A 12,500-nucleotide genomic window follows, 5' to 3' on the forward strand; every position below is an offset into this window, starting at 1 on the left:
TATCGTCTTGTTACCAACACCATAGCAGGAAGTGCTTCCAGGCTTTCACCCATGCCTGCTGTTGGTATACATCGGCGGAATACTCACCTACCTGATGAAGACGACATACCTGGTGCCACTCACCTCTGATCACATGCTTGCAGGAAAGACAATAGTATTGCTGTACTCGTTTCATTAAATGTTTCCCTTTCTGACTTATTTTGCAGAGAGATGCACTACCGAAGGATGCTGACAATCCCTACTCTGCCCTCAAGGGAATTGTTGCGTCGGTCCTGGGTCCCGGAAAGGCGGTACGGCCAGAGAGAAACAAATAATCATCTGAATTTTGTGCTTGTATATTGATGAGTTGAGCTGAACACATTGACAACAAGGGCTGGAAGGTGAGCCGAGAAGTATGCACACTCACCTCTGAGTAATCTAGCCTGGATTTGAATCCTGACCCAGCTGTAAACTACCATTCTGGTTTTTTTCACGTTCAGGGCGACACATCAGTGTGTGCAACATCCCTCGGGTGGACGGTTAAAACGAAGGACCAGTCTGGCACCATTAGTCGGTGGACGTTAAAGATCCCAGAGTTTATTTTGTGAAGAGTAAGTGAGTTATCACCAGCACCCTGAACAAATCACAAATTCCTGTCCAAATCACCTTTTGTTGGACGTCAGGCCTGGGCCAGCTGGTTTGTGAAAGACTTTGGACAAAAACTGTCCTCAGCTTACTCCACAAGAAGGTGGGATTAATTGGGGTCATTAAAGTTGTAGTACAGTCATATAAGTAGATGATTAAACAGACTGGAAAGAAACGCATCCTCACAAACTGTCTTTGCAATTTCCTGATATTTGAAAAAGAAATGAAAGGAAACTTTTTTTTTGGAAAACTTTTTTGTTGTTAATATGGATGCTCTGGGCTGAAAGAAACATGAGCATCCCATGTCTGGCATAACGTTTACCCTGACATGGCATTCTTCATGGTTACCTCTGCTTACAAGATAAACAAATAATATTTAATTTGTCATTGTGGCCTATCCATGTGGGGGTTCTCAAAGGTAAAATGTGCCAGCAAAATACTTTCTTCCTCTGCATTGTCAGCATGAATGAGATGAAGTCATTTTCTATCCAACTGTCGATGCGTTTCAGTGGTTATGAATTTCTGATATTTATTTGGGTTGAGAACACCCTGTTATTATGAATTTCTGATATTTATTTGGGTTGAGAACACCCTATTGCTATTTCATGGGGCATGGGATCGATTTTGAACTGGCAGCACAAGATTGTTTGTGATGGAAACGGCGACAGCAGCAAAGCCTTTTTAGAATATCTCACACTATTTGAGGTACATGCTCACCTTGGTAGTGCACTTGCAGGGTGGCTTATGGGTTTGCACATTGCACACTCATCTCTCAGCTGTCTCGCCTGGGTTTGAATTTCAGCCCAGTTACGAACTGTCATCCCAGTGTCTCACAGGCAGGGCGAGGCATCAACGTGCATACAATCCCTTGGATGGACGTTCAGCTCGGCTTCCCATCTGTTAGCACGAGTTTGTGGATGTTAAATATCCCACGGTGTCTTTCACGATCAAGAATGGGCGAGTTGTCGCTGGCACCGTGAACAAATTCCACATTCCTGCTCTAACCTACCAAGGGCATTGCATCTGTGCCCTCAGCCAATAATGCTACTCATAACGTTGTGCTGCATACTAAAAAAGAAGAACCTTGGAAGGACAGATATTGAAAGTATTTAAACACATCTTTCATTGCATTGGATGTTGATGCAAGTAACCTTTACCTCCGTTCACCATAACTGGAATGTCTGATGCATCTTCCAGGCTCCGATCACTTACAACCCCTGCCGACCGACTCCTTATCCCATCCCAGCACCCATCGTCCATGCCACCTTTGCACCAAGTGAGTTTGATAGTTGTCTTGACATTACCAACATGATGAAGCTTCTTTTACATCCGTTTCGATTATATTAACCCTCCTTGTAGTCATGACGAGTTTGTTTGAGATAGTGGTGACTTTAATGAAGTACAGGAGCAATTCTTCATATTTGGAAAAGGGGAAGCCATGAGCAGGAACCTTGAATGAATGGAGTGAATGAGATGCTGGAAAAAGAAAGAAACCTAAAGCCAAATGATATTGTGTAGATATTGTTACGGTTGTGGAAATTCGCAAACCACCATTCAGGTCCCGTAGGTGAGATATCTCTGTAAGTACATGTGTAGTTAGCCCCAAACCCGTTGTTTAGAGGGAATAAATGTGATTCATTCGGGCTGCGACACTTTGAGATAGCCGTTTTTTTGTTCTATCTTTATTTTGAACCAACCACGAACCAACCGCCATCACACAACATCCACCAACCACAACACCGCTTCACAACAAACGTTCGCTCCCGCAAACATCGCATCACCGCCATTCCGAACGGCACCATGGCCATAAACCACCACCATAAACCCCCCACCACCTTCACCTCTCTCCTTCTGCGGCCATTCCCGCACCACCTGTGAGCACCGAGCGTCAGGCTGTCCTGGGCTCGTACTGGACGCGCGCCGAGCCGCGAGTGCAAAATGCGGCCTTTCCGAGGAGAATTCGGATCAGGAATGCTACACGCCCACTTCTGATCCGTCCAATCAGCAAGCGCGGGGCGGTTTGGCCCCGCCTCCAGGCGCGTCTGTGTGGAATCGAGATATGCAAATTCTAGGATCAGGGGAGATTCACGCCCCTTTTTCTTCGTCCAATGGGCGAGCGTGGCTCCGCCCCCGAGCTCGTTCTGATCCGGAAATTTGCATATGGGTTCTCCTGCCGGCCTTTAAAGCGCCGAGCGCAAGGCAAATCCAGGCAGAGTCGGCCTTGGAAGAGCGGAGAGTGGCAGAAGAGCGGAGAGAGTTTTGGGCGGAGGCAGTTTGGAGCGTGGAGTGGAGTCGGGAGGAGAGGGCGTCCCGGTGGTTTTCGGCAGTCGGCTGAGGAGAATTGGGGGAAGAGACCGAGGAGTTCAGGTCCGAGGCAAGGAAGACGGCGGTCGGCGACGAGGTCGCGGTGTAATCGCTCATCACGGGACCCAAGCAAGCCAGCTATACTCTTTCCCCAGAGCATCAACAATTCCCCCCCTTTTTCCCCCGCGCTGAGATAGTGCGAAAAGGGGGCCCCGTTCCCACCCCACTCCAAGCAGTGCCAACGAAACCCGCGAAGGAGCACGAAGTCGGGGCACCGCCGCGCTGCCACATTTGCGGCTCATCACAAAGACGCGGGTAGGACCCATCCGGTCTCGCGGACCTGACCGCTCTTTCAGGTCCCGCGCAAATATTGGCCCACAGGCCCCGTCTGCCCCCTTGTCTTTGAGGGTGGCCCTTTTCTTTTGTTTCTGTGTAAACGTGTGTGTGTGGCGCCAGTCTGGTGAAGTAAAACTGTTAAGTGTTGCCGTGTGTCGGTCTTAGTCGGTAGTATCTCTGCGTCATTGTTTCTTTTGTAGCATTTGATATATGTGCATAATTGTTTTAATTGTATATGTGTGCTCTCCGTGTGCCGCGGAATAAATGTTGTTGCCGTGTGCCATCATGTTGAACTGTTTTCCCGTTTCGCTTCGTCTTTTCTTTAATTGAATCTCCATCTTGCTTCACGTAAAGGGTTGGGAGTGGGCTTAATACGCCCGATAATTAATCGGAACCGTCGAGGCCGACGATAACACCGCTCGGTTATCCCGATAGTACGGAACGGATCGCTTAAGCGGCCCGTGTCCGGAGTCGACCTGCAGCGAGGTGCGATCGCCCGGTCTACCCTCCGCGTGGGTACTTAGGTAGGTCGAGTTTGGCAAACAACCCTATCCCACGCGGGGGGCCGATTGGCACGATCGTGGTGAGGCCGAAAGGCCTACCCGTAACTAGCCCCCGGCATTAGTCCGAGAGGGTCACGACAGAATTGTCCGTCTGGTGGGCGACGTGCCGCGATTCGAGTTACGTGGCCGTTCGCACGCCGGCGGGCGCGAATTCGCAACAATATGTATATATATATATATATATATATATATATATATATATATATATATATATATATATATATATATATATATACACATATATACATATATACTGTCGGACTCTGCTATTCACGGATTCGCTGTTTGCGGATCCAGCGTATTCGCGAGTCATAAAGTGTGACTTGCTTCTACATTTGTGCTTTGCATTTTTGCAGGTTTTTTTTTATATTTGTTTTAACACTTCAACACTGGTCTCCTATATCCACATGGAAAATTGGTTATCGGCCAATATCACAGCATTACATAAAAAGGTGCAAAAACGAATCCCCTTAACGACAGACCATTTAGCTTACTGTACTTCCAATCAGCAAGGTCAGGGAATCCATCATCGCAGTTAACATAAAATCACTCCTTTTCTCCAACAACCTCATCTCAGATCACCAATTTGGATACAGACCTGGTCACGCTACCTTCGACATGCTGCTTCTACTCTCCCAACAATGGTGGAGGTCCTCATTATCAAACATGAGATCAGGGCTATATCTCTGGACATGTTTCGAATTTTTGATAAAACTGGCATCCTGCCTTGCTCTCCAAACTGTCTGCTGATTGAATCCAAGGCCAACTCCACTCTTGGATTGCTGACTTCCTCCACTCTCATAGATAACATGTGGCTCTCAATGGATCCCTTTCACCTCCTCTCCTTGTCAAGGTTGGAGTGCGCCAAGGCAGTGTTGTCGGCCTCATTTTATTCCTAATCTTCATCAATGATCTCACTGACTCTCTGAAAAATCCTCTTTATGTCTTTTCTGATGCAACTCTCTGTCGTGACATCTGTCATCCTTCGAGCAGGTAGGCAGCAGCCTCTTCCCTCTCCTCAGACCTTGACAAAACTGCAAACTGGTCAAACACAATTTGGCTTATGTATCCATATTGTCCACTCTTTGTGTTCTCCCTTGCCCCACATCTTTACCTGCATCCCTTGTTTCTCTGTCTCTATCTACTTTCTCCCTCTGCCCAGCTGTTGGTGTTTGCTACTGAACTCTGCCTCAAATAGAAAACACAAGACTTAGCTCAGGATCATGATGATGCTGTTTGAGTGGAGAGCGGAGAGCAGATAGCGGTGAAGGGGGAGCAGTGGAGGGGGATTCAGTGATCGGAAGAACAGCATTAGCTTTACGACGAAGTCGCCTACAGCATTGCCACATAGGAGAAGGGTAAGAAGACCCTTAACCATCTTACCTTGAACCCCGGAGCCAATCTTTCCTGCATGGAGAGGGAGATATGAGGTGGCATCCTTTTCCAGAATAATCCCATCTCATCAGTGTTAAAAACCTGCTCCAGCATAAATCCTTTCGGCTCGATTAGTTCCATGAGCTATGGTGGATACGTTTTCGTAGCATGGTCGGTCAATGTTGCTTCCTCGACTAATTTTACATGATTGAGGTTGAATCCTCGTTTGAATTTCTCAAACCAGTCCTTGCTGGTGTGGAATGTGTGGGTATAGCCATGGTTGAACTGGATCCTTTGGCTTGGTTACCACATTTCAGGAAGCACCTCTTTTGATCCGATTTGACTGTGATGCTGGAACGGTGAGGAACCACGACCATTACAATGCTAAAGTGGTGATTACTCGGTCGAAACAATGGTGAGGTGACGTGGTTTGAGAATGTGTTTGAGAATGAAGCATGATGATAACGGGGATTGAGTCTGGGTGTCAGAAAATAAGGGTTTGAGAATGGCGGTTCGAGTACGGGTGTCGGAAAGTGAGGGTTTGGGAATGAGTTTTGAATACGGAGTTGGAAAATGAAGGTTTGGGAATGAGGTTTGAAGGATAATGAAGGTTTGGAAATGAGGAAGAGAACAATGGGGAAGGTTCTACCTACAATCATTCATCCCATAATGGCGGCCCACAGATGCCACATTCAAGCCAACCGATTGAACAGCTCTATCTTTTTTCCCAACGTCATAACCTTTCTTTGCCTTTTGGCACAACTAGCTTTGTCCATCACTTTACGTTTGGGCTCATTAAAAGTGATGCACGAGAAACAACACAAGGCTCGTAATGGGACATAATCGTACTCGCACGGGACGCAGCGATGACTCATCTCAGCTCAAAAACCGCGATTGGTCAAAATGAAATGCTGCGATAACAAAATCGGAACACAATAGGTTGCCAATGACTGGTTGAAAACCACAATATTAGAACACACGATATATGAGGGTTTACTTATATAGCACTATATATCAAAAAGTTGTGGATAGATTATGACAAAACTTGGGGGATGAGTTGGTTGGAGGACAATAACAATCCGATGAGGCTGGATCTGCTGACCTGAACCAAAATCTATCAGTGGGATTCAAAATGTAAACTGGTCAGCCCAGAGGAGGTATGCGCTCTACTGAGAGTCGTTCTAGTTCAGTATGGAGTTGATACATAGATCGTGTGGAGTGCAAAGACATGAGTGGACATCAATGTGATTTCACTTGCATTACAAGGACATTTGTAGAAAAGGAACAAATGGTAGACAAAAATAATCAAAGGTTTGTTTCAATCAACTTCCATTGCGATCAAAGGACAGATTAAGGAAAACAAAATGGACGTCAACATGAACTAACTAGACTTGGTGATATAATGGTGAGAGCATCAGCTCTGAGTCTGGGAGGTCAGCAGTTCGAATCCTGGTTCAGTCATTCGAGAGATTTAAAAATGGTACTTGCTGCTTCCTTGCTTAATGTTCAGCATTTTTAAGGATACAGCACAAACAACCACAGGTTGGCAACCTTGATGATGTTGCCACAGGTTGGCAACACAGGCTTGATGGGCCAAATGGCCTCCTCCTGCATTGTAGTTTATTATAAGTGAACTCATAATTAAACTGGAAAGTATCCAGGATTTGAACCCCATTTCCCTGAATAATGAGCCATTCTTTCATTAGTATTTCATATTCCCATCTACAACTTCCTCAGAACGACAAATGTATTCATCTCGATAGCAATACACCTTTTATTGTTTGGTCACTCAAAAATTACATTGATTCTTTTTTTTTCAGGTACATGTATAATGGTATATGTACTTGGATATTGATTTATATGTACATGGACCTTGATTGTATATGTATATAGACGTTGATTGTGGATGTACATGGGTCTTTGGGTACTGTTTTTATTTGTTTTTGTATTTACATTATTTCCTGAAAGAAAACAAAGTTTTTGGTTTCTTTACAAAGTTTATTTCAAACATTTGAAACAAGATGGTGGTTGTGAAATTAAAGTTATTTGGTTTTGAGCTGAGGTTAAGTCAAGTAGGTGGTGGCCTGGTAGGTGGGAGTCGGAGGCTCGTTAAAGCTGTGTCTATCGTGTTTAGGTATTCCAAAGTTATCTTTATCATCCATATTTCAGCTCATTTTGTGGTGATTTGTTAATACATTCGTTTTACTGATTCAATAGCCGAGGAAGGCACCAGGGGTCCTCAATAAAGACTGTGTGTATTTTAGAGCTGAAGGAGCTATTTGACAGAATGTGCCAGAGAGGGTCGACTTCCACTAAAGAAACATGATGCTTTCTTTAAGAAGTCAACAACTCGATATCTTTGAAACTTTCAATACATTTCACACATCGCTATCGCATTGACATAGAAGTAACATTAAACTTTTTGGGGGATGAAAGAGTAAAGGAAAATGTATTCACATGGGATTGATCATGCTTGTTGAGATTGTTTGTCATGCAGGCTTTCCTGAGCCAACTGGTGCAAGTACAAAGAACGAGCTCAAATCTCCCGCCACCCCGAGCAAGGCGAAAAGCTCTGCATCATCTGCACCATCTGCACACTGCACAAACATCAAGCAAGGTAATCCCAGAAGCTCTTTTGATACCACATGTCATCATCATGGACTTGAAAAACCATGCTGAGAAAGTGGTTTCTTTCTGCAGAACCGATTTTTAAATCCCTAAACACCAAACTGGACTCCTGTATTGGATTAGGGAGGAAGGGGGTGGGGGATTGGTCAATTCTCTGTCCTTATAGATTTGAGGAGCCAATTACTAATATATGAAGAATCTTGCATTCAACTCTCTGGCTAGTTTTTTACCACCTGGTTATAAAAGGCATTTAATGTGCAAATATGTTAGCTTGAATCGGCATTTCTTAATGCAAGATGGCAGGATTAGAAATGCTCAATGATCATGCATGGCTTCCTGGTTAATATGGAAAAAAAATTAGAGGTTTCCAAAACCTCCCTTATGTTTCCCAATGGTGGCTGGATATTACCCGACTCAGTGGCAGTACCGGCTACCTGGGAAACATCATCAAGAATAATGAAACATCCTCAATTTATCCTGAGATTCAAGCAGTTTGATAAACTTTATTCATCTGAAATTGTATAACAATGATGGAGTACAGGAAACCGACAGAGTATTTACATCAGCACTGTTTATTTGGTGTTGTCTTAACGGTTAGGGTAGCTGGGTTAATATATTAATTAGGCTCTTGAGTTCAAGTCCCTGTTCGTCCATTGAATTAACACCAGGCGGGTTGACTCAACCTGCCATCCTTCCGAGGTCAGCAAAATGAGTACAGCTTACTGGTAACGGGCATTGTATCAGGAATACAGCTGCACCCCAGTAAATAATGCAGCCAAGCAGCCTCGGGCTGCAGATGAATAAATAATAAATAAATAAATAAATAAGCACTGTTTAAGGCAGAGGCCAGTATGGCTGTGGAAGAGCAGGCATCCATTTTGGGACTGACAAGACCCAGCAGAGATGAATCATGTTAAAAGCTTCCGTTCTGAGCCTTGTCAAGAATACTGTCCTGAGACGGTGGGGAGGGATTTTGGATTACATCACCACTGCTTTATGACACCCAATGGCAATGCCATTAAATGTTGAAGAAAATAAGGCAGGCAACATGGTGATAAATTAACCACTGCAATCATAAAACTGGCTCCTAATTGAAACAAGTGAGGTTCGTGAAGCTGTCGACCATGCATGTTCAGAAATGGCCCGATGAATACTGCAATTCCCCTCCCTTCTCCCACCCCCAAAAAGCTGTTAATTTCAGTGGCATGGGATAGAATGTTATATAACTGAAAGTAAGGTTTTAATTACCTTCGCATTCTGCGAAAGGTTATGTTTTGGTCGCTGTGCATTTATTTATTTGTGAATATGTGTGTTTGTTTGTTATTCGCATAACTTAGAAAGTATTAAACCGAATTGCATGAAATTTGGTGGGATGATTCGTGAGTATCCAAGGACGATTTGATTAGATTTTGGGAGCGATCGGGTCAAAGGTCAAGGTCAAGATCATGAAAAGGTCAAAAACACTCTTTTGAGCATAACTTCCTTCATAATACAGCTATCGACATGCAACCACCACCATATTGTTCCATGACGAGATACCTTTCAGATATGTAGTGTCGGATTTGACGTAACGTCATCGGAAGTGCGTCTAAATGACGTCACAAGATGACGTAAATTTTCAATTTTCGATCTCATCAGTTTTGATCATACCGTTTTGTAGGACTTACCTTAAGGACATCACACACCAAATTTGACTTCTATCGGACTGACCATTATGACGTCATTGACGTTTGAACATGACGTTTTTCAATTGTGGCTAAAATGTCCTGATATTTTACATTCAAATATCTATATAATTTATAAAGCAAAGTCTCCCAAATCCAGGCATTAGGATCAGTACCAAAATATCTGTTTATTGATGTACAGGTTTTGCCAATTAACTCTGTAGTCAAGGTCAAGGTCACACTCAAGGTCAAAATATACTTGTAGGCATAGCTTCAGATCTAATAGAGCTATTGACATGAAACCAAAGTTAAAACGTTCAGTGAACTACGCGCTTTCAGAATGGTAGTCCCCGATTGGACGTGACGTCCCCGGAAGTGCGTCAAAATGACGTCAAAAGATGACGTCATTTTTCAACTTTTTAATTTTTCAGTGTTTATCATTCCATTTTGTTGGACTGCCTTCAAGGAGGTTACACACCAAATTTGACGTCAATCGGACTGAAGGTTGTGACGTCATGGACGTTTTAAAATGACGTTTTTCAAATGTGCCCGGAAAAAAGTTGTGGCGGCGAAGGTATGCGCTCTACCGAGTGCCCGTTCTAGTTTATAAAGTAGTATTGTCGTATGTTGTTTGGGAGTTGTCTCATTGCAAGAGTATTTACGAATCGCTTGCAAAATCTAACATTCACAATTATATGGGTTCGGCTGGTCTGTTATCCTGTCTGCCTGGCTGTCTATCTGTCTGTATGTACTTTTGTCAATCAGCTACAGGTCACAATTTTACTTCAAACTTCACAAAACTTAACCACCTGGAAGAGATAGTCACAAGCTGGAAGCCTATTGTTTTTGAGGTTAATGTTTGAAAAATTCAAGGTCACAAAAATCATCCATTTCCATCTGAATGACTTGATATATGACTTGAAATATGTATGTGTATATACATGCATATATATATATATATATATATATATATATATATATATATATATATATATATATATATATATATATATATATATATATATATATATATATATATATATCCTGGTGTTGGGGCAGTGATTAGGGCAGCGGCTTGGGATCCAAAAGGTCCTGAGTTCAAGCCCCGTTGGGCCACTGAATTAATACACCAGGGGGTTGACTCAGCCTGTCATCCTTCCAAGGTCGGCGAAATGAGTACCAGTGTACTGGGCCGGTGTATACCCCGGTTAAAATAGGTGTAGCATATCCCTGTGTCGTAAGAGGCGACCAGGGTTGCGTCAGGAAGGGCATCCGGCGTAAAACATGTGCCAAATCACTATGCGGATCATACGGATGATCCGCTGTGGCGACCCCGAACAGGAGCAGCCGAAAGAAGAAGAAGATATACATACATACATATATATATATATATATATATATATATACATATATATATATATATATATATATATGTATATATATATGTATGTATATATATATATATATATATATATATATATATATATATATATATATATATAGATATATGTGTATATGTATATGAATATATAGATATATGTGTATATGTATACATATATATATATATATATAGATATATGTATATGTATATATATAGATATATGTATATGTATATATAGATACATGTATGGAAATGTGTATATATATATAGATACATGTATGGAAATGTATATGTATATATATATATATATATATATATATATATATGTATATATATATATATATATATATATATATATATATATATATATATATATTGTTGTAGATTTCCGCCCGTCGGTGTGCGAACGACCGCGTCTAACCAATAGCGATCGCTTCGCCCACCGAACGGACAGTCCAGTCGCGGCTTTCTGGATCAATGCCCGGAAACCAGCCACGGGTGTGTTTTTAACCACACCACAACCTTGTCCGCATTCTACCCGTGCGCTACAGTGTCCGATTGCCAAATCTTCGATTTACCTAATTATTCGCGCGGGTAGGTTTCCGAGAGATTGTACCTCAACGGGACCGCTTGGAAACGAGCCGCTTAAGCAGCTCGCTTCCTTTTGGGATAACCGAGCGGGGTATTATCGCACAGTCCCGTTGGACCCGATCACTTTACCAGCTATTAAGAAACCAACTATTTATTCCGATCTCAATACGGCAGTTCAATGAGGGAATGGACGCAACGAACAGGTTTACATTCACACAAGGACATTTATTATAATAAAGCACGTATGCAATTCAACAAGGCAAAGCACGTATGCATTTATACAAGCAACAAAAGCACGACAAAAGAACTACGACCGTCTATACGAAATGCAATGCAAACATTTACAGCACACAAAGCACTTAACAATTTCCTACTTATTAGACGGGCCCACGGACACACGTGTGCACACACGCACACCCAAGAAATCGTGGCAGAGGCCTTTAATAACGGGCTCCAGCTCGGAGGACAGGTGAGCTGAAACCCAGAACCTATCTCGAACCTCTCCACCTCGTGTGGTCTTCAAGTTGTTCGGAACCGGGCTCCAGCGAGAGCGAGCTGGATCCAACCGCCGTGAGCCGCGATCCTTCCCGAGCTCCCGTGAATCCTCCCGCGCTTCTCAACACGTGCTGGTGAGACGAGGCGCCGATCCTCCCATCGATGCGTCGCTTCCCCGAGGAACCACCTCCAAGAAGAGGCCGATGAGTCGCACCAAGCCAGGAACCAAAATGGAGAACAAAGAGCTCCATGAACCAAGAAGAAGAAGCCACCACTCGCAGCTCGAGCCGAGCAACCGGCTTAACTTTCTTCCAAACAGGGCAGCTTGAAGGAAAAAGCTCTCCCGAGCCAAGCAGAAGCCGAAGCTCACTGAACCACCAAAACAAATAGCCTCCAAAAATCCTCCTCCCGAGACAGGCCTCAGCCGAAGCTCACTGAGCCAGCTGAAGCAAAAAGCTTCCGAAGGCCTCAACCCTAACCCGAACCAAACAGGACCCGAAGGTCTGCTGAACGACTCCCCTCAACTCCCTTCTCCAACTC

At 43.5% G+C, this 12,500-nt stretch overlaps 1 protein-coding gene across 4 annotated transcripts in view; it reads left to right on the forward strand.

Moving 5' to 3' along the window:
• PROSER1 (proline and serine rich 1) overlaps nucleotides 1-12,500 on the forward strand; it is a 101,816-nt gene that overhangs the window by 60,269 nt on the left and 29,047 nt on the right. For all 4 annotated transcript variants that reach the window (XM_085854204.1, XM_085854205.1, XM_085854202.1 and 1 more), the window contains 3 exons: nucleotides 207-290; nucleotides 1,822-1,900; nucleotides 7,699-7,818. In XM_085854204.1, the coding sequence (XP_085710330.1) occupies nucleotides 207-290; nucleotides 1,822-1,900; nucleotides 7,699-7,818 (283 nt within the window). The remainder of the gene's footprint in view (nucleotides 1-206; nucleotides 291-1,821; nucleotides 1,901-7,698; nucleotides 7,819-12,500) is intronic.

The sequence above is a fragment of the Eptatretus burgeri genome, chromosome 14, assembly GCF_056783735.1.
Source record: "Eptatretus burgeri isolate ZD-2024b chromosome 14, Ebu_testis_v1, whole genome shotgun sequence".
In the NCBI taxonomy this organism is placed as follows: Eukaryota; Metazoa; Chordata; class Myxini; order Myxiniformes; family Myxinidae; genus Eptatretus; species Eptatretus burgeri.